The sequence below is a fragment of the Ovis canadensis genome, chromosome 5 (assembly GCF_042477335.2).
Source record: "Ovis canadensis isolate MfBH-ARS-UI-01 breed Bighorn chromosome 5, ARS-UI_OviCan_v2, whole genome shotgun sequence".
In the NCBI taxonomy this organism is placed as follows: domain Eukaryota; kingdom Metazoa; phylum Chordata; class Mammalia; order Artiodactyla; family Bovidae; genus Ovis; species Ovis canadensis.
In genome coordinates, this window is record NC_091249.1 from 94,001,766 (window position 1) to 94,025,346 (window position 23,581).

Here is a 23,581-nt window from a genome sequence, read left to right on the forward strand (position 1 = left end):
TAAAAAAAAATGATTAGCTAAGTAGCTTAACATTTTAGCTAGGGAGTTTTCATCAACTGTGAAATTCAAAACTACCTTATATGCATTGAAATTCTGTTCACTAGAAACCAGGGAGGGGAACATTCTCTGCGTCACTGTAAAGCTGAAAGTGTTCTTTTATTTTTTAGTGCTCTTTAAAAAAAATGAGCATCTTATTTTTAATAGGGCAAAGCTCCTATCTGGAGTAAGATATTTGTATTTCTCTTAGGCTTAATCACTCTGGTAGAGCCTCATTTTTCCTCATAGGAGTTTTCTCTGTCTCCTGTCCAGTCAGTGAGTTGATGAATACAATGCTGTACTGATCATCTGTTGTTTCTGCTCAGCCCCTCTTCTGCCAATTGTTCCTTGCATTTTCTCTGAACCATATCTCCCTTATTTTTCCATGTGGTTCAGGTGGGGCTTAGGGGGTTGAGTGCGTGACCCAGGCCTGGTGGATAGAGCATTGCACCCCCGGGTCATAACTGGTTCATGGATAAGCTTATGTATCCAAGCTAAGCAAATCTACTTCAGTTAGTTACTTTCAGTACCTGTGCTTAACTGATGAGAGTTGTGCTCTTTTGTGCTTAACAGGGAGCTGGGAGGATACAAATGTGGAGCTTCACACAGCCTTCTTGCCAGACTCGTGGAACAAGGGTAAGCGATGAATAGGGACAGGGTCCTGATGGTGTTATTTGAACCCCTGGAGCCAAATGTGTCCCCCAGCAAACTTATATCTGGACTTTTCAGATACATGACCCAGTAGTAGTCTTTTTCAGTATGAGCCTAGTTAGGCTGGTACATATAATCAAAAGTATCTCCTGACAAAGCTAATTCAGGTATTTTTGATAAAAGTGCTTTCTGCTTTATGATTAAAACCTGTTTTACAGTTCAGCTCAAATGTACAGTTCTTTGTGAAAAACATAAAAAATAAAAAGGTTGGCAGACTTGTAAGTTTCCAAGTAAGAATTAGAGGCCAATACTGTTATACTCAGTATAATGAGTTAAAAGTAAAAATCATATTCTTATCTGAATTAAAATATAAATTAAAAAAATAATTTTATTTAGTTTTGGCTGCACTGAGTCTTTGCTGCTGAGTGCAAGCTTTCCCTAGCTTTGGTGAGCAGGGGCTACTCTTCATTGCGGAGTGTGGACTTCTCACTGTGGTGATTTGTCTTGTTGAGGAGGACACAGACTCTGGGGGTTGGGGTTTAGCGATTGTAGCACAGGGGCTCAGAAGTTGTGGCTCGCAGGTTCTAGTTTCAGGATCAGCAGTTGGTGCAGGGGTTTGGTTGCTCCTTGGTATATGGAATCTTTCTGGACCAGGGACTTCCCCTGAGTTGGCTGGCAGATTCTTATCCACTGTGCCACCAGGTAAGTCTCATAAATTTGTTTTTAAAAATGTTTCTCCTGCTGCCATGTAAAGGGGTGCCAAAAGATTTTTGTTCGAAACATATATGACAAAACTATGTACAGATACAGATTACACAGATAAATAAATTTATTGTGGATAATGGTAGGCAGACTTCTTACTTTCAGAGAAATGAATAATAAACCTGGAAAACAGAAAGTCTAGAATGAACTCTGTTGTGTTGAATCACAGTTGAAGCACCAGTGTGCACTCATGGACGTTGCTTTTACATTTTATTGGATTTTAGCTGATGTACAGTAGTGTTAGTTTCAAGGGTACCGCAAAGTGATTCAGTTATACATACACATATATTCACTCTTTTACAGATTCTTCTCTCATATAAGTTATCACAGAATACTGAGTAGAGTTTTCTTGGTATATAGTAGGTCCTTGATTATCTATCTTGTATATAGTAGCATGTGTATGTTATTCTCAAGCTCTTGATTTATCCATCCCTTCCACATTCTCCCACTTTGGGAATCATGTTTGTTTTTGATATCTGGGAATCTGTTTCTATTTTGTAAATAAGTTGATTTGTATCATTTAAAAAATCAGATTCCACATATGGATGACATCATATGATATTTTGATTTGTCTGATTTAGCATGATAATCTCTAGATCCATTCATGTTGCCACAAATGGCATTATTTCATTCTTTTTTTTATGGCTGAGTAATATACCATTGTGAAAGACTGAGGGCAGGAGGAGGAGGGAAGTATAGGCGATGAGATGGTTGGATAGCATCATGGACTCAATGGACATGAGTTTGGGTAAACTCTGGGAGTTGGTGATGGACAGGGAGACCTGGCGTGCTGCAGTCCATGGGGTCATAAGAGAGTCAGACACGACTGAGTGACTGAACGGAACTGAATACACCATTTATACACAGCACATCGTCTTTATTCATTATGGACACTTAGGTTGCTTCCATGTCTCGGCTAATTGTAAAGAGAGCTGTAGCGTGTACTCCTGGTTTTAATATGGATAGATACAGAAAGATACAGATGTGTGTGGCTATATGTGTGTGTGTGTATATATATATACATATATATATATCTGTTGGTTGAGATGGCTAGAAGCTAGGTCACACCAATGGCTTCAAAATACTACTCTCCACTAAAAGGACCAAGTCCCCTTATATAAATGGCTGTTATCAGGGTTAAGGCTGGGAAAATATGAGCTTCAAAATGCTCAAAGTGTAACAGGGATATGTCAAAAAGACAAATGACCCAACTTGAAGGGGTTCTAACTGGACAAATCTGACATGATTTTATTTAAAAAACAAAACCCTTTGGACAGAGTAGAATCCACAAGTACATCAGATATACATGAATGATTGGAGAAGAAAGAAAAACTCATCTAGGAAAGAGTCAAGTAATAAGTAGAGAAGGAAAGATAGAAAATAGCCATTTGGCAACCAACATAGTGAAATAATTCAGGAGAGAATTATCAACGGATACAAAAAGCAGCAGATTAATGTATGATCTTTATGGCAGTGTCAAAGTACATCTCACAAGCAGAGAATTACACAGGGAAAAACAATAATTTAACAGTGGAGAAACACAACAAGCACCACCTTAACTAAGTGACTGAAGTTAATAAAAGTAACACAAATAATAGACAATTACCATCACACACCTCCTGAAATGATGCACTGAGAAAAACACAAAATTATTTCTGGGGATTCCTGACAAATATATATAACCTGAATCTAATTGTGAGGAAACATCCACCAAGACCAAATTATGGGAGACTGCACAAAATAACTGGCTTGTGGTCAACAAAACTCCAGGGTTAAAAAAGACAAAGGAACTGTTCCAGGTTAAAGGAGACAAAGGGACTTGACAAATGAATGTAAGAAGTGAATGGGGATTTTTCTATTGTTGCAAAAGACATTGTAGGGACAACTGGTGAAATCAAAATAAGGTGTGCAGATCAGAAAACAGATTACATCAATATTAATTTTAAAGTGTTGATCCTTCTACTGTGAAAGATAGTCTCTTTGTTTTTAGGAAACAAAGTTCTTAAAAGAAAAAAACAAGTATATAAAACCTATTTGGAAACAGCAGAAACTAAGCAACCAACCTTTAGCAGGCTACCCTGAGGAGCCCTGGGCATACTGTACTGACACAAAATGAAAACTATTTGTTTTAAATACAAAACAAACTATTTATTTTAAATACAAAAAGGCCAAAGAACTTGGAATTCAAAATAACACAGGTAAACTGTCACTACAGTACAATCAATGGTATGCAGGGGAAAAAAAATCCCTCTTGAATACTTTTGCTTTGTTTCATGTAAGCCTTATGTTTTTGCTAGAAAGTCATCAGTTGCCTATGATTTTTTCTTCTCATAAACAACCATATTTCGGAGGAATGCTTTTCCTTTCAGTGCTCAGGATGATGATTCCTTTCTCTTTGTGAAGAGAAAACGATAGGTGTTCTCACAACTTTATCCCATCAAATTCTTTGAGGGTAGGAATACACATATGTGGTATACATTAATCACATTAGCAGGGATTGCTTTCAACTTGATTATGGGCCTACATGTGTGCTAGCCCAATGCCCACTTTGGAGTGGCTGTTGGACAGTGGTTTAATATGCACAGCTCCTTCTCTTAACTTCTAGTGTTTCTCAGGATCTAAAATAAGGTAGAGCTGCTGACCTGATATGGTGAATTCTTCTATCCACACTGCTTGGCTCTGTGAAATCCTGAGGAGTGTTTTTGGTATTATAAATCCCCTAAATATGAATGAGTTCTGTTCCATGAGTGCATTTGCAAGTCCAATTTGTTGTAAGTCCAATAAAGTTAGCCTAGGTACCCAAACTCACATAACTGGCTATATAGTATTGTCCTGTAAGAGGTTTGTAATACTTTTCATACAAATAATACATTAAAAAAACAAACACAAAATAAACATTTTTAATCTTACACTATCGTACCTTGAAAAGTACAGTAGTATAGTACAACAGCTGGCCCTTCTTAACAGTACCACCTATATCACCGCTGCTTTTATGCCAGCTTCTAGACATCCTGGACTTGAAATAAAGATACTGTATGGCTGTACTCTACACAGCACTGTAAAGTACACAAAAGCACAACTGTTTGTGGAGGATGCAAGCAGGTGACAATATACACCAGACACATGAACTAACTTACATGACTGGACATGTGAACACATGTTCATATCTTTGAAAGTTTGAAACTTGAAGGTTCATATGTCGGGGCTCACTGTACTTTAAGAATCGAAAGAAAGAACAACTCTTTCCTCATCTCTGCCTCTATCTAATACTCTTTACTCGGATGATGCTAGGTACAATGTACCATCTTCAGTTATCAGTCCTTCCTCGGTGGCTTTTAGAGGATGGGATCTCCAGTTAAGAGTACAGAAGGAGGTGCTGGGGGAGGTGGGCAGTGGTGGGTGTGAGCTCACTCCCACCCTGCAGTGTAGGCAGTGTAGGGATGGCTGGCTAAGCAGGCACGGAGGAAGGAGAGAGGTCTTTTTGCTTTTAGGTAGGAAAGCTTACTAGTGGAGGTGGGTCATCGATTGTGCTTTTTAATCCTGTTTCACCAGATGTGCAGATAATAGAAATATGTTCCAGATTCTGACAACAGGAAGACTGGCAGAATTCCTACCGTTATTAAAAAATCGTTTTCCTGCACCTTTGGGTATATTTTAATGGGAAGTTCAAAGAAAGCATCTGAGCTGCTAGTTAGATGCCATTTTAAAGGGAAGTCTTAAAGTTTGAAAGGCACATAGAGCAAAAAGGAAACAGAAATGTGAAGTACTCAAAAGCATATACGCAAATGAAAAAACTGGAGTGAAGATAGTCATATATAACATAATCAGGTAAAAGAGTATCTTATAAGATCTGCTGAAATAGTGCACTGAAGACCCAAACAGAAGCAACATCATCATTCTCTCCACCACAAGCAATTTTATTTATCAAACGTCATAGCTATTGAATCTAAGAGATAGGCAAGTAATACAGATTAAACATTTTCTCTAAAAATATGACAGTTACTTAATTGAGAAGTAAGTGATTTCTACTTTAGAATAGCAATAGATTCAGGATGATTCTGTCTACACTATCCACCAGGGAAACCCAAGGATACTGGGGTGAGTAGCCTATCCCTTCTGCAGCAGATCTTGCACACGTAGGAATCGAACTGGAGTCTCCTGCATTGCAGGTGGATTCTTTACCAGCTGAGCTACATGGGAAGTCCATACCATCCACACTTCACATTAAATTTTCTTGAAATTTAAATTAATGTTAAACATTGGATCAGTTTCATGTTTGCTGAGAATTAAGGCCACTGCTAGTCAATGTAGGTACCTCTGCATATAAGCAAAAGGCAACCCTTCTGGGTAAATACTCCACAGACTTCACGACTGGAAACCAGCTATCTTTCAGTCTCCTACTGACTCTGACTCAGGCATCTTTGTGCAGTGCACATACCACACAGATGCACAGAGCAGAACTCTCTCACATATTGAACCCAAGGTTTCAAAAGTCAAGAAAGCTATTTCCTGGGTCAGTAAATTTAAAGTATTATTTTTAAGACTGAAAGCTTAAATTTTAACCTGTGCCTATATTTGTGACATTATTAAGAAATGTATTTATGCAGTCAAATCACAGCCACAAAATGTATAAGGAAAATTCCCATGATGCCAGATACATAGATACCATAGATACAAGCGTAAGGACGGCAGTTTAGTCCACAGACACAAGGCAAAGGTACACTTGCTTCTTGGAGCAGCAAGACAGCAAGCCTAGGTACAACTAGAACAGCAAATAGAATCATAATACCTGGTAACAATTGGTTTTATTTGGCAATTTAGTGATTATTATAGTTATTTTAGAAGGTGAATTCATTATATGATAGATTTTATGATAAATGTAGGCTACTGCAGTATTCTTTTTGCAATAAATCACACTATTCCTCTATTTTTGAATGTCCGTTAATCTACATAGAATGCATCTTTACCTTACATCTTGAAGTGAAACAAACCACATAATTTCAAAGATTATACATATTTTTCTAACAATATATAAAAACACTTTTGAATTATTACTTAAAAAAGGTTAATATAACCAATTGTGGGGCTTTGAAAAGGAACAGATTTTTGTTGTTAAATGTTACAAAGCACAAAGAAAGTGAAAAAAAAAAAATATATACTCACTGAATTGGCATTTGTCGGGTTTGGCCAAGGTCTACCACCACCTGGGCCCCTACAAGACAATATGATAAACGAAATTTTAACTCATGCTCTGAATGTTTCACAATAAGCAACAACATCATAAAATACTAACATTTATAATTCAGTTACCATGCTGTTCTAGTTCAGCACTGCAATCACTCTTTATATTCTCACAGCTTTTTTAATTACTGAAATCCAAAAGCCTTATCATTCCCCAAACAGCTTTCTTTCCAAATCAAACTACTTTTACTAAGCCTAGTTTTAGGTTCAGTTATTATAATAGCCACAAAAAGTGGTAATCACCTGTAGCACTAAATATATATAAATATATTGAATCATTGTAAGATTCTGCTTTTGGAGTAAAAATCACTAATTATGAGATAAATACAAACTATAATTGTGACATCAATATAAGCCCTCTCTGTATCATTCAAAATGAAATTGTAAAATACTATTATATATAAAATTATTGCTTGTATTAAGCTACAAATAAATGTATATAAAAGTTCCCTCCTCTTCAAAAAATTTGCGTAGAATATCACATTACTTTATACATCTATATGTCAATCTATCTTTCAGGGCTGACAATTTAGTTACTATTAAACAAGAGGATCACATTTCTCGTTTTCATAATTATAGTTCAAGACAGTGGTCAGAGTAAATCTTGGGGGGGAAAAAAACAGGAGGTAATCTATGCCAATGTATGTCAATACATTGCTTCATGTTAGGGTGGAGAAGCATGCTCCCTATTCTATAGCTTAAAAGACAATGATTTTAAGACAAAATTAATGCCTAGTTAAGTTAAAAAGTTCTCCTGTCCATATGCTTTTAGTATTAACTGCACCTGAATAAATACTGCCTGATGAAAAGGAGACTACTGTTAGCACATCCTCTGTAATTAGGGTCACTCAAAATTCCCTTTCCCTCTAATATCAATGAAAACACTGAGCTTTTTAATTAAAAAAAATAAAGTCCCCTGATTCTTACCCTAGGGACCTTAAACCTAAAATTCTAAATGTTAGATAGAAGTTGTCCAAGTTAGCTGTATTACCCATGTTTGGTTGGAATATTTAGAACTGTTTTGAGTATTATTTTGGGATTCCCAAGGAATGCAAACAGCAGGGAAGGGCATGAGAAATTGTGTCCTTAGGCTCCATTAGGATGCCCAAGTACAATTTTACCCAATTCTGTTTGAGGAATAGAGAGGGAAATAAGATGCCAGAGTCAAAATATTGGTCAAAATATTATGCACAGCCAGAAGGTGAGGGACACATGTATTGTTTCTGGAAATAATTCCTCTCTAAGATAATGATGATGACTTTACAATTAGTTACTGGAGCACTTCAGAAAGGTGATTTTACATAGAGGATTCAATGTCTTGGGCAGAAACTGAGGTTAAGCATAGGATATATGTTGATCAAGTGAAATATTTGACTTGCTTGATGTTAAATAAAACACAGTGGGGAAATTAGGAAATATTTATCTTACAACAACATAACAATATATTACATATATCCAAATCACAGCCAAACGTTGTTTGCAATGATATGCAGATAATCTCATAATTCTGAAGTATTATGTTTAAACAAGGCCTGTGTGAATAAGATATATTAAATATAAAATAATTTTTACTCAAAATTTGCTTAATGTTAATATATTAAACTAAATATTAAAATAATTAAACACTTAAATTTTATTCTAAGAACCATAAAATACCTTTTATGTATTTCAATTGTTTGACAAATACTAATGTCTCAGCTCACCATGTATTTCATAATAAACTGCATTTTACTGTAATGGGTTAAGTATTAATTCATTTGGATAAGCTAAATTTCCCCTATCATGACCACTGTGTTAGAAAATATTTTAAGTTTTGCAAATACTATTAAATAAAGTGAGGGTTATAGTACAACTTCTTAAGTGCAGTAAGTTTTCTCTACTTTTGAGGGCCATCAGTATTATCAAGAGAGTAATTTACAAACTATAATGTAGGCATTATTTTGAATGTAAATTTCTACATAAGTATAGTTTGAAGTAGAATCAGTTAATCTCATTTAAAAAGAGAAAAATGAAGCTTAAAAGAATGTTGTTTACTTAGGAAGTTTTCAAGGCTGGTCTTCCTTTGTGTTTTATTTTAACTGAGTGAACTCTCCTCTCTTTACATTTGCTACTCATAAATACTACCTAGACCTCAAACCTGATGGACACAGTTGCAGCTTGCTACAATTTGCTTGTCCCAAATTACAATTCCTCTGCTATTCCCAAATAAACTCATCTTTTTAAGCTCTCAAAAAAAAAGTCTGTAATTTTTGGTAGGGTATATGGATATAATGAAATGAAGGCAACCATGACTACCAAAGAGAAAAAATATCTTTTCTTCTATAATTCAGTCTTTTTATTTCAAGATAATAATTATGTAAACCTTATAATTCTATAGGGTCTGATATAGAACCTAAAGGGTCTAGATCCTTTGAAATTATTTGTCCTTTTAGTTCCTATAAAATACCAAGGGACACAAAGTTGAATTAGAAATGTTTTAAAATGCTGAATCTTACATTCTTTTTAAATTGTAAAAGTGTACTTTATTTTAAAATACAGTTTTCTTTTAAAAATCTATGATACATTTGAAAACATTTACATTGTGGTTACGGTTTGTAAATTCTACTTCGTTACTGAAATTGATATTGAATTTTAATTCTAAATAGATACTACTATAGAAACACTAAAAATAGGCTCTTATTTTAATTTTAGATGACACTACATATTTACCCTGAGTTTAGAGCATGGAAATATAAAAATCGTACCAAATAACCATTTTCTTTGGAGATGACCAGTATGTTTTTTTAACAACAAAATAATCAAAATTTTGTTCCAAATGGTTTGGTTTCAGTAAGAGAGAAAGCTTCAGTTAGAATATGGTATTTATTTCCTTTCATGACCAGGGCTGGGTATTTTTTACTATCATTATATTTTGGTATCAAATAATGAAAAGTGACAAACTAAAGAAACCTCATCCAGGTATGATCCTCTGGTAGATCCCTCCTGATCCCAACACAAATATCTAGACTATTAAAAAATGTAGCCCAAGGTGGTGCCTGTTGTTCAGTTGCTAAGTCATGCCCAGCTCTTTTGCCACCCCCCAGACTGTAGCCCGCCTGACTGCTCTGTCCTTGGGATTTCCCAGGGAAGAATACTGGAGTGGGTTGTTATTTCCTTCTCCAGGGGATCTTCTTGACCCAGGGACTGAACCTGCATCTTCTGCACTAGCAGGAGGCTTCTTTACCACTGAGCCAGCAGGGAAGCCCTAGCCTAAGTAACACTAATTCTAACGCTCTTTCCTTTAATTTTTAATTTATCCAACAAGTAAAAAAATGACATAAAGAAAGTCATAATTTCAGTTAGAAATACTTACTTGCCATTACACAGTAAGATTTAATTTTTTTAATGATAACAAATTATGGAGTGAATTTCAATAAAATTTATTGAGTACAGTGGAGACAATAATATGGTTTATTTATGTCCCTTTAAACTCACTTTTGCTTTATTGGGGCCAAAATCAATAAAACAATGAGTCTCTCTGGTTGGATCGTCCATATTTCAGAACTTTCTCTGTTAGAGGGAAATATTTATGATGTCATTGTCCTTAAAGGAATCCTAATTTATAGAAAACTTAAAATTATATAAGACCCCAAATAACAGTCAATAGTAATTAATGGAGTGTGAATCTATAAAGCTAAAATTTCTTTAAAAGCCAGAAATTATACAAACAGTAACATAATATGTAATTTAAAAATATTTTAAAATATCTAGATATATTAAAATGAGAAACCCAAACACTAACAGAAATAATCATTTGAAATTTTCAGCCATACTTTTAGTCTTCATAGTCTATGGAATTAAATATACCCGTAAGTTATCTGTTTAAATGTATGTGAAAAAGAAATTAGACAATTTTAAGCAGTTATCTGATTTCCAGTGGTCACATGCAAATGACTTTTCTTATACTAGCCAAACCAAGTTGATCTAAAGTCGACCACATCACTAATTATCATGATGAGTAATATACCAAATGATATTAGATACATTTTTAATATTTAATGAGAATTCTGGGTTGATCACAGCATTCAAAATGTATACTCCTTAACATATATACATAGAATTCAAATTATCCTTTAAAAGCTATTTCATTTTAAAGTCAGAATCTTAGATAGGTAAATTTTATATATATCTAAATCCTATTATTGAGAGTTTCAACTTTTGATATAAGCACAAAATATCACTCCTTTTCGTAGCAATCATTAATAAGGCTAAACCTTTGAGGAATTTAAGAAAAGACTTCATGTCTATCCATTTTTACTTTAAAAGTAAAAAGATGGGATAGGAAAATTTGACCTACTTTTTTCCCCCTTGTTCCGTCAGTTTTGAGCCTGGTTGGTATCCACCTATTAACCTATTTTCTATTTTAGGCAAAACTGCTTTCCATGAAAATGGTTCCAGAAACTTAAACAAATCCCTATGGACATCAAACAAAGCTTACCTCAGTATATTTTCAATGCCATTAAATGATGGCAGAGTCATTTAGTTTGATAGATAAGTAACCAAAACATGGACTAATGGGGAATATGGAAATAGATGAGACTACCCAAGCCATATACAGAGCTCTATCATTATTTCTGATAAATTTTATTTAGGCTACATCATGGAATTGATCTTCTAATGAATTAATGAAGGCCATTAACAAGTTCTGGGTGTATATGGAACTTTAAGGGCAAGTAAGATAATGAAAAAGAAATTAAAATTCCTTAACAAATTGGATTCTATTGACTGACAGAAGCAACTGCTCTCTTTGGTTTTGAAAGGCCTTTATAGTAAAAAACAAAAACAAAAAAAAGTCTATTAGTTTACTCCCTATCTAAGTATATTTTGAATTTTCAAAAGAAACTATACTATGGAAAGTTCTTTAATAAAGAAGAAACTACTAGAAACTTCTTCCTGGGTTAACAGTGGTCCCAACAAAGCAAATATACATGTATCTTTAGGAAGGACATATATAGGTATATATATTTCTAAAAGTTTAAAACTCATAGGAATCATGCTATGTCTGTTACAAGGAACACTATTCAATTGTCTACTTCTGGAGAGTTTAGTCACGGTCCTAGCGTCATCTCTTCATGTTTCTGTATGGACTGCATGAATACTATGTGCTTATTTACAAGAGACTCATTTTTATGATAAATAGAACATGAAAATCAGGCTAGAAGTTGGCTTTGAAATGGAAAAAAACTTAAAGGTTGCAAAGGAAGGCAGAAAAACAGAATATGTTGTGAAAACGATGCAAACACTACAGTTCACGTTTAGTTCATTTATACTGTCGTTTCATTTTACATTTCAAAGAAATTTAGCTTAAATTGTGTTACAAATTGGTGTGACTTTAGAAGACAGATAATAGAACACTTTACAGGACAATATAGCATTTTGCTTACATGTTCATTCCAGGCATTCCGGGGCCACCTAAAGCATTCAGTGGGGGTCTCATTGCACCTCCATAGTTCTGTAATGATAACCAAGGGTCAGACTACCACAAAACAAAAAAACAAAACCAAAGAGGAGGGGGGAAAGAAAGGAGAGCAGGTTAATGATTTCCCTACATAACTCCTGGTTGGATAAGGCCTGTGCAATTCATTCTCTGAAGGGTCCACTCTTGTACTTTCGCTTCTATTTAGCAGTTACATTGGTTTGTGTCTTTTAAAAACTACGTGAATATGTATGATCATTGGAGCATGTTAAATGATTAAGGTATAGTTACAATTGTAATATTCAATTATCTTAATTTCTTGATATCTGTACAACAGTGAACTTTTTCAAGCAAGACATTTCATAAACCCCAAACTCTGTTTTTAAAGAAAAGACTAAGTCAACATGTTTGAAATTGTCAGAATCAGAACAATTATGTAGTCTAAAAACAGGTGAATCTAATATAAGCAAGTTGAATGCAAACTTCTGTCTGCAAAATAATATATTCCAGAAAGAAATGTATTAGTATACAAATCCACAAAAATATACGAACACTAAAGTATACTTAAAATATGCACGTGTGAGTTATGACTTGACAGACTTCTGTCAATATTTGAATGTTATGTGTATTCAAAAAATAAAAGCATTTAATGTATATATCAGATTAATTTCCATAAGGGCCAAAAGATTAATTTTAATCTGATCATATTAATATATTTTGAACTATCAACTAGTATACTTCATGCTTGGCTTTCTGACATTACTGTTCCTCAACTTTTCTGACCATTCTTCAACTTCCTTTGCTGATTCCTTTTATTTGGCCAACTCTTTAAATATTTTTTTTTTCCCAAGTTCTAGCCACAGCATCCTTATAAAGAAATATGCATTTATGGGTAAACTTATCCACTACCACTAGTTCAACAATTATTCCTATGTTAGGAATCTCAAATCTACTTTGTCACGATGTCTCCCCTATGCTCTTAGACAACTCACATGTTGAACTTCATATTGGTTGTTTCTATCTGGATACCATTTCACACTCAACATACCTAAAAGTCACCTCCATTTTATCTTCTCGCAGCTGCGTTCTTTATTTTGCCTTCCTCAGTCAGTTCTGTGGCATCACCTTCTATACAGTAGTCTAGGCTAAGAACCTCTGGGAGCTCCTTGATGATTCTTCCTTTTATTTCAATTTCCGTATCTGAGTTACCAAGGTCTATTGATTCTACCTGTGAAATAGCTCTTGAAATACTGCTCCCTTTGTATCACTCATCTTTGTCATTTACTGACACTACTGTACTCTCTTAGTTGGTCTCTCTGACTAAGCCTCTCCCCCTCCCAGTCTATCCTCCATACTGCCTCCAGAACTGTGCTTCTTAAACTCGGTCCTCTTTATGTCGCTTAAAAGCCACGATGACCCACACTGTCTATCAAATGAAGTCTATCTTTCAGCATGGCCCCATGATGTTATTCACAGACCAGGCTTAGCTGCCCTCATTTCCTATCATATTTACTTTCTTCCCTTACCCCCACCTCTACCCTCCAGATTTCTGAATTTCTTGTGGTTTAGAAATATGCAGTGGATTTTTACACTCATGATAACTCATCTGCTATGGCCTTCTGTGTAGTAGATGCTAAGATGACAAGGAAATATTCAATGAGAGGAGGTCTGTTAACTCCAGGGAGTAAGCCAGTTTGTAAATAAACCTACCTAGTTACATGTTGTTCTCATTATTAAGAAATCATATTTAAATGTCTCAAATGAGATGCTATGGAATAGGAGAATGGTATCTATCCATAGCGGAGAGAGCTATTTCTCTTAACCTCTGGATCATACACGGGGATGGCAGCAGCAGTATTAGCAAGGAGTCTCTGAGAAGAAAATTCGAGTCTGGGAACAAAATTTACATGATAGACTATAACAGAAATTCTTGATAAAACAAACTGCCCCTCATTTTTGATCCTAGAAGGCCTGTGTTTTATTTTATCAAGGGATACATTTACTTTGCTCATAGCTCTGGACATAGATAGTGGTTTGGAAATCTGTTTTCCCTACCCCATTTCCTCTGCTCCCCTTTCTATACGTGTGTTAACTGGTCAGATTCGCCCAATGATCCATTCAACCTTAACTTTCCTATCTACAAAGTGATAATATCATCTCTCTTACAAGCCTATTGGAGGAAAAATGAAATCATACAAAACACCTATTACAGTGCTTGATGCATTAAAGGCAAGATACCTGGTGCTCAAAAACTGTAGTTGCTAACTCTTACACTGTTGATAAGGGACCAACTTAAATGAGTCTTCTCATTTTCCCTTGGGCCCTCAATCCTAACAAAATTACATGCTTTTGATGTAGTGACTCCCTGCCAGAGAATGCATATTTATTTTTTTGACTTTTTTCCTACTGTTTAATAGTTTTTCTTTATGTATCTGCATCTCATGCTAAACAATAAGTACCTGAAGGTAGAATCTGTTCTACTTATCTGTGTAGGTCCAATGCTCATGTATCACAGTTCATAAGTGTTACAGGATATCCATAAGAAATTATCCATAAGAAATTATTTTGCAAATAATCTGAAGCAAACAGAAAACAGGAAGATAAGAAAGAATAACAACAGGCTTTCTAATGGGTAACAAAGGCAGAATGGGAAGAGCTCATTTGGAATCACTGAATTTTGAAGCTGATGGCAGCTATACAATTCCATCTGGTTTAATCTCTCTCCCAATGCAATGGTGCTGACAAAGGACTGTTCAGACTCTGCCTGGAAAGTTTACAAAGAGTGTTTCTGTGATTGGGCAGTTAAATTTCTAGAAAGTTACTATACTGAACTAAATTCCACTTCCTATCTTAGATGTGAAAATACAGAATTAGTTTGCTTCCTCTTAACATCTTATCATTTCTTCACCATAAGTATTTGACTTGGAAGTCATGATATGTTCCTATTTGCATATAACTCACTTTCCCTCCAGATTTCTAAAGGAACTAGAACTAGCTGGAGAGTCTTGATGTTTTCGGTTAATCATATGTATCTGCCGAGCCTAAGAACACAGACAGGCTAACAATGTATTATTACAAGAGCCACACAGAAAAATGACTTCAAGTCTGATATTAGGGAAGATATTTTTCTTGATTGAATAAGTAATTCTGCTTTTCTATTGAAATGATACTGGTATCAGTCCAAAAATCATGTATTACCACTGAACTTTGATTTAAAATAAATTAAGGGGTGGTAGAAATATACCAGGATTTGGAGCAAAGTTTTATTTCTTCCTCCATGCAGTAGGTTTTAATCATATATTTACTATATTCTAGGTGTGCATTTTGCCTCCAGCTGCATTAAGAATCAGATTATATAATATTTCTTTTAGGAATTCAATTATTTCAATAGATAACTATTGTCCCTCTTCACCACATTGGTATTAAGCTGAAAAACCTGGAAATAATATCCGTGATACAAAGGAGATATTTATTTTGTTTGTGCATAAAACTAGAAACAATATTCCAGAGATGCTTCTATAATTCAGCTATAAAAAAGCAGAAGCATCCTGTTCTTGGGTAGTATCTGTATTATTAAATATGTCATGAGAGTCTTTTTTTTCTCTTTTAAGAAACACAGCTAACTTTTTATTACAGATCTCACAGTTTATAATCCATATATTACATATACCAGGTGTTATAAGTAAATATCTCATAAGAATCCCTCAATTCAAGTGATTTTTCTTCACGTTTAACCTACTGTATCACTCATATGAATATGATTCCTGTTTTCATTTAAGTACATGGTATGTATAAACAATTTCATTTAACCTTTTATACTTAAATACAGCGTTACATAAGTTGTTGCAAGCATTTCTGGTTTCTGAGGTAAATTCATACCAGAACACTTTACTTCCCCCAAATTATAAAGAAATAGATAGCAGGGATATTAATCCAAATGGAAGAAATAAACTACTCTCTTTGGGTTTGAAAATGCAAAGAAAGAATTCATGCTTATATGATAAACTGAGTAAAACTCTTCAGTAAGAGATTACTCCCCAGAAATGTTTTCTTACTTTCTGTTGTAATTTACTCATAACACAAAACACATAAATTTTTGGCTCAACATTTAAAAAAATAAATGCTTTTTTACTTCTGCATTTTCAAATGAGATCTAAGTGTTCCTATGTTCAATAGCTTAGGTAAACATCGGTATATCTTTCAAATACTGAAAAACTTACTCAAATCAGACTCTAAAAGTGTTGAAAATATTGGTCTGGAATGACAAAAACTCAAAGAGCAGCTAGCCAAAAAGTAAGTGACCTGAATGAGGAATAACTAAATTACAGACATCAACTGTTGACATATATTCAAAATGTATCTATTATGAAAATCTTTTGAGAAAAAAAAAATTCTTCAAGTTGTATATAGCTTTAAAACTGGTTGGCTTAGTTTATTAAAGACTATGCATCCGGTCCAGTCACTTCATGGCAAATAGATGGGGACACAGTGGAAACAGTGGCTGACTTTATTTTTCTGGGCTCCAAAATCACTGCAGATGGTGACTGCAGCCATGAAATTAAAAGACACTTACTCCCTGGAAGAAAAGTTATGACCAACCTAGACAGTATATTAAAAAGCAGAGACATTACTTTGCCAACAAAGGTCTGTCTAGTCAAGGCTATGGTTTTTCCAGTGGTCATGTATGGATGTGAGAGTTGGACTGTGAAGAAAGCTGAGCACCAAACAATTGATGCTTTTGAACTGTGGTGTTGGAGAAGACTCTTGAGAGTCCCTTGGACTGTAAGGAGATCCAACCAGTCCATCCTAAAGGAGACCAGTCCTGGGTGTTCATTGGAAGGACTGATGTTGAAGCTGAAACTCCAATACTTTGGCCATCTCATGTGAAGAGCTGACTCATTTGAAAAGACCCTGATGCTGGGAAAGATTGAGGGCAGGAGGAGAAGGGGACGACAGAGGATGAGATGGTTGGATGGCATCACCGACTCGATGGACACGAGTTTGGGTAGGCTCCGGGAGTTGGTAATGGACAGGGAGGCCTGGCATGCTGTGGTTCATGGGGTCGCAAAGAGTCAGACACAACTTAGCAACTGAACTGAAAAGTATATTCAGCCAGTGAACTATTCTACAGATCTTATAAATTCTAATTGCCATTAACAGATTAATGATTGTTGGTCCCATAAATCACCATCCCTAACATGAGCAGAAATAGTAAAAAATAATTTAAATATCTAGATTAGAGTTTTATAAGATCTTAAGAAAATATATAGGAAAGAAATGAGCCTAAATATTTTTTTTTACTTTGACGATCTCACAAATATTTACATAATAGGTATCTCTGAAAAATTTGTGCTTCATGTTCCAATACAATTTATATAGTTGATCCTTGAACAACATGGGATTGAACTGTGCCAGTCCATTTACAAGTGGATTTCTTTCAGTAAACATATTATTGGAACATTTTTGTGGATTTGCAACAGTTTGTAAAAACTTGCAGATGAAACGCATAGTCTAGAAAGAACAAGAAAATTAAGAAAAAGGTATGTCATGAATGCATAAACTATATGTAGACATAAGTCTAGACTCAGGCATAAGGAGAGTGATATTTAATATAAAATGAATGTCATAGTTTTCTTACTGTTTTAAAATTTTGCTTTCGAAGACCTACATTACTCTATAGTATATGCTTCTCTCTTTCCCCCTTAATTAGAGAAACCAAGTTATCAGCCTATCATCACATGTAAGCAGTTAAAAAAAAATTAACAATATTTAAATACTGCATTCTGAATATGCCTGTAATACTAGATGCCATGAAAATGTTATAATGATTCATTCATTAGTGTATAGGCTAGGCTATGATGAAGCAAGTGTTGATTATTACACTAGGTTACCATAAAACTATCATAGTGCTGCTTCTTCATTATCAATGCATGAACTGTTATACCTGTAAATAAATAGGAATATATTCACCTTTTCTTTTCATTTTTGACATCTAGTGTTTTAAATATATGTAATATCTACAGTGTTTCATATCATTTAAGACTATATATATATATAAGACAAATCTTGTAAGCAGGTATCTACATATTTTAAGACAATATTGACATAGATACTGACAGATAATTCATCTTATAAACTAGATGATGTAAACTTATGGTATTGATAAATATAGTGCTATACTGTAATTATATTTTCTTATAATTTCCTTAATAACATTCCCTTATCTCTATATTACTTTATTGTAAGGATACAGTATATCATACATATAATATATTTATACAATATGTGTTAATTGTTTATGTTATCAGTAAGGTCTCTGGTTAACAGTAGGGTGTTAGTTAAGTTTTAGGGAGTCAAAAGTTATACATAGGTTTTCAACTGTGCAGTGGTTTGGTGCCCCTAACTCCCACATTTTCAAGGGTCAACTGTGTATTACTACATGTTGATTAGGAACTCTTAGATATAAGCCACAGTTACCTGGGTAAATGTGGTTAGAGTCTTAAAAATCTTTTCTGGGCACACAACAAAATACATAACATTTTTAAAGTAGATACATGAAACAAATTCCTAAAACCATCACTTATATAGACTGTTCTTGGAGAGAATAAGAAAAGTAAATAATCCTTTTAACCAGTGGTATGATACACTGACCTCTGACCTATGAGGGAGAAATGTACAGTTCTGAATTCTGGATTCATTTCTTTGAAATATAACATTGCAAAATTAATTTCTTCCTCAGGCAGTTTTCCCAAGAGAGACAAAGAGAGGTTTTAGCTAAAATAAGTGACAGCCTGGAGCAGCATACTAAAAAAAAAGTCATCAACAGCTGAATAGTTTCAATCTTGGTGTATCCTCCTGGGAAACTGTGATAGAGAAGTAGGCTAATAACATCTAGTGTATACTATTGTATTATACTTTTTCAGTAAGACCCATTTTAATATTTACTTCTAAATGGTTTTCTATTGTTTTCATACTCGAAATATGGTACTAGATAATGGTCAGTGGCATTCTTTAAAAGACTTACAGAAATATATTTTATGCCACTTGTTCTATTGAATTCAATTAGGTTTTAAATTATCTTAGTTATCTTTTATAATAATTACTATAATTTTTCATATTTCCTCAATATACAAAAGGGTAACAGTTATCTTTTTTAGTAATAATTACTATAATGGATTTCTACACAATGTATATTCTAGAATGCACCAAGGGCAAATGTGGTAGCATCTGTTGAAATATGGCTTGATGTTACATCTATTTGGACATGTCATAGACAACATATCTTCAAGAGCTTAAAAACTGTGCCATATTAAGTCATATATATATACATATATATATACACACACACACACACACACATAATAGAAACCAGCAAATAATATAGTTTGTGTAAGATGAAGGCAAAAAACTCAGCCTCTGGCTTCCTGCACTTTTTATTTACCTGTGGTCCTAAGGGCACCATTCCTCTTGGAGGAGTCATTCTCTGCATTGGCCCGCCCATATTTGGATGGCCTAAAAAGAGAAAAAAGTGTGACAGTATTAGCAATGTAATGAGCATGGGTGCTAAATCAGAAGCTATAGCCTCCTTTCTGCCTGGTGTTACATCTTATTCACTATGGGACTGAATTATTGACATCACCTCTACTTGGCTTCCACAGCCAGTCTTCTACCTCTTACCACAGGGCTGCCCCTGCCCCCACTCTCCATTACTGTCTTGAAAGTGAAATCTTCCTCTTCTGTGTTGAATTATAATACATCTGTCATAACATTTGCTCCTCTTCTTTTAGAACAGTGAACAGAGCCATACATGTTTGTGGTACCTAAACAGGTCAATGGAAGGACCCAATTACTGGGTTTGTTAAACTATCAAGTAAGTCACTTGCTGCTTAGCATCATCTTTCCTCCTGCTTATCTTTTTGGTGGACAAACCTCTCTATCTGAAAAAGGCAGAGAAAATTACAAGTGATATAGTCACTTTGATTCTCACTTGCTAGAAGTTATATAAAAAGTTTTAGGAGTTAAGCGTTAAAACACATTTTGGATATTTAATTATTCTGTTCCTTGTGTTATCACTGTGCTATCACAAATAATTAAGTTAGCAAAAAATATAATGACTTGGCCATGTTACCAAGTAAAAATGCAACTGATATAATTATGAAAGATCTATACAAATAATACCTTCCCTAATAAATACAGGGTTTCCTTTGAGATTCTGCACATCAATTTAACTTTTACTTTAAAGTAGTCACCTTGTTGTCGAGTTGGGTCCATTCCACTGGGAAGTAATGGCTGACTTCCTGGGACACCTCCAAGTGCCTAGCATATTTAGTAAAATAAAAAGCAGTAAGTATTGTAACTATTTATAAAATAAGAACTTTTAACAATTATAGAATGCATTTGAGTATTTCACAAGATTTTTTTCAAGTTGTATATTTTTATATTGGATTATATTTGATTTATAATAATGTGTTAGTTTTGGGTGTACAGTATAGTGATTCAGTTATATTGAACATACGCATGTATCTTCCTTTTCAAATTCTTTTCTATTATAGGTTATTACAGAGTATTGAGTAGAGTTCCCTATGCTATACAGTAGGTCCTTGTTGATTATCTATTTGTGTATACTAGTCTGTATATATTAATTCCAACCTCCTAATTTCTCTCTCCCCCACACCTTTCCCTTTTGGGCACCATACATTTGAAGTCTGGGAGTCTGTTTCTCTTTGTAAATAAATTCATTTGTATCACTGTTTTTAGATTTCACATAAGTGATATAATATGATAATTGTCTTTCTTTTACTTCACTTAGTATGATCATCTCTAGGTCCACCCATGTTGCTGCAAATGGCATTATTTTCATGGCTGAGTAATATTCCATTGTATATATGGACCACATCATCTTTATCCACTCCTCTCTCAGTGGACATTTAGGTTGCTTCCATGTCTTGAGTTCAGTTCAGTCGCGCGGTTGTGTGCGACTCTTTGCGACCCCATGGATCACAGCACGCCAGGCCTCCCTGTCGATCACCAACTCCCGGAGTTCACTCAGACTCACGTCCATCAAGTCAGTGATGTCATCCAGCCATCTCATCCTCTGTCATCCCCTTCTCCTCCTGCCCCCAATCCTTCCCAGCATCAGAGTCTTTTCTAACGAGTCAACTCTTCACATGAGGTGGCCAAAGTACTGGAATTTCAGCTTCAGCATCATTCCCTCCAAAGAAATCCCAGCGCTGATTTCCTTCAAAATGGACTGGTTGGATCTCCTTACAGTCCAAGGGACTCTCAAGAGTCTTCTCTAACACCACAGTTCAAAAGCATCAATTCTTCGGCACTCAGCTTTCTTCACAGTCCAACTCTCACAACCATACGTGACCACTGGAAAAACCACAGCCTTGACTAGACGGACCTTTGTTGGCAAAGTAATGTCTCTGCTTTTGAATATGCTAACTAGGTTGGTCATAACCTTCCTTCCAAGGAGTTAGCTACTCTTAAGTAGTACTGCAATGAACACTGGGTGCACGATCTTTTCAAATTATAGTTTTCTCCAGTTACATGTCCCTGAGCGGGATTGCTATATCACATGGTAGCTCTATTTTAGACATTTCAGGAACATGCATACTGTTCTCCATAGTGACTGTATGAATTTATATTCCCATCAACAATGTAGGCGGGTTCCCTTCTCTCCACACCCATTCTAGCATTTATTGTTTGTAGACTTTGATGATGGTCATTCTGACAGATGTGAGGTGATACCTATTTTTGATTTGCATTTCTCTAATAAATGGTAATGTGGAGCATATGTTCATGTGCTTTGTGGCCATCTGTATGTTTTCTTTGGAGAAACGTCTATTTAGATCTAATTTTTCTTTATCTTAAGCTGCATGAGCTGTTTGTAGACATCTGGAGATATCCCTTGTTGGTTGCATCATTTGCAAATATTTTTCCTCATTCCGTAAATTGTCTTTGTTTTGTCTATGGTTTCCTTTGCTGTACAATAACTTTTAGGTTTAACTAGATTCCATTTATTTTTGTTTTTATTTTCATTACTCTAGGGGGTGGAGCCAAAGAGATATTGCTGTGATTTATGTAAAAATGTTCTGACTTTGTTTTCCTCTAAGAGTTTTATGTAGTATCTGGTTTTACATTTAGGTTTTTAATCCTTTTTGAATTTATTTTTGTGCATGGTGTTAGAGAATGCTCTAATTTCATTCTTTTATACGTAGCTGTTCAATTTTCCCAGAACCTCTTATTGAAGATGCTCTTCTCCATCCACTGATCTATTTGTTGTTGTTCTGTTGCTAAGTTGTGTCTGACTCTTGTGATCCAAAGGACTGCAACACTCCAGGCTTCCCTGTCCTCCACTGTCTCCCAGAGTTTGCTCAAATTCATGTCCATTGAGTTGATGATACTATCTAACCATTTCATTCTCTGCTGCCCCCTTCTCCTTTTGTCTTCAATCTTTCTGAGCATCAGGGTCTTTTCCAATGAGTCAGCTCTTTGCATCAAGTGGCCAAAATATTGGAGCTTTAGCATCAGTCCTTCCAGTGACTATTTAGGGTTAATTTCCTTTAATATTGACTGGTTTTACTGCCTTGCAGTCCAAGGGACTCATGAGTCTTCTTTAGCACCACAATTTGGAAGCACCAATTCTTGATAGCTCAGGTAGTAAAGAATCTGCCTGTAATGCAGGGATCCCCCAGTTCGATTCCTGGGTCAGGAAGATCTGCTGGAGAAAGGATAGGCTACCCCACTCCAGTATTCCTGGGCTTCCCTGGTGGCTCGGCTGGTAAAGAATCCGCCTGCAGTGTGGAGACCTGGGCTTGATGCATGGGTTGGGAAGCTCCCCTAGAGAAGGGAATGGGTACCCACTCCAGTATTCTGGCCTGGAGAATTCCATGAACTGTATAGTCCCAAGGGATCACAAAGAGTCGGACACGATTGAGTGACTTTCACTGCACTTTGTTTATGGTCCAACTCTCACATCCATACATGACTAATGGAAAACCATAGCTTTGACTATCGGGACATTTGTCGTCGAAGTGTTGTGTCTGCTTTTTAATATGCTATCTAGGTTTGTCATAGCTTTCTTTCCAAGGAGCAAGCGTCTTTTAATTTCATGGTTGCAGTCACCATCAGCAGTGATTTTGAAGCCCAATAAAATAAAATCTGTTACTGCTTCCATTCTGCCCCTCTTCTTTTTGCCATGAAGTGATGAGACCAGATGGCATGATCTTAGTTTTTTGAACGTTGAATTTTAAGCCAGCTTTTTCACTATCCTCTTTCACCCTCACCAAGAGACTCTTTAGTTCCTCATCACTTTCTACCATTAGAGAGTTATTATCTGCATTTCTGAGGTTGCTGATATTTTTCCTGGCAATCTTGATTCCAGCTTGTGAGTCATCCAGCCAACATTTCACATGATATACTCTGTATATA

The 23,581-nt window shown here is 35.2% G+C and overlaps 1 protein-coding gene across 18 annotated transcripts in view; it reads right to left on the reverse strand.

Moving 5' to 3' along the window:
• SSBP2 (single stranded DNA binding protein 2) overlaps positions 1 to 23,581 on the reverse strand; it is a 311,038-nt gene that overhangs the window by 35,137 nt on the left and 252,320 nt on the right. For 10 of the 18 annotated variants that reach the window (XM_069592559.1, XM_069592563.1, XM_069592573.1 and 7 more), the window contains 4 exons: positions 20,395 to 20,461; positions 19,587 to 19,657; positions 12,114 to 12,181; positions 6,613 to 6,661 (listed from right to left, as the gene is read on the reverse strand). In XM_069592559.1, the coding sequence (XP_069448660.1) occupies positions 6,613 to 6,661; positions 12,114 to 12,181; positions 19,587 to 19,657; positions 20,395 to 20,461 (255 nt within the window). Of the gene's footprint in view, positions 1 to 6,612; positions 6,662 to 12,113; positions 12,206 to 19,586; positions 19,658 to 20,394; positions 20,462 to 23,581 lie in introns of all 18 variants that reach the window. The other 8 variants (XM_069592562.1, XM_069592557.1, XM_069592564.1 and 5 more) reach the window with 1 other exon arrangement.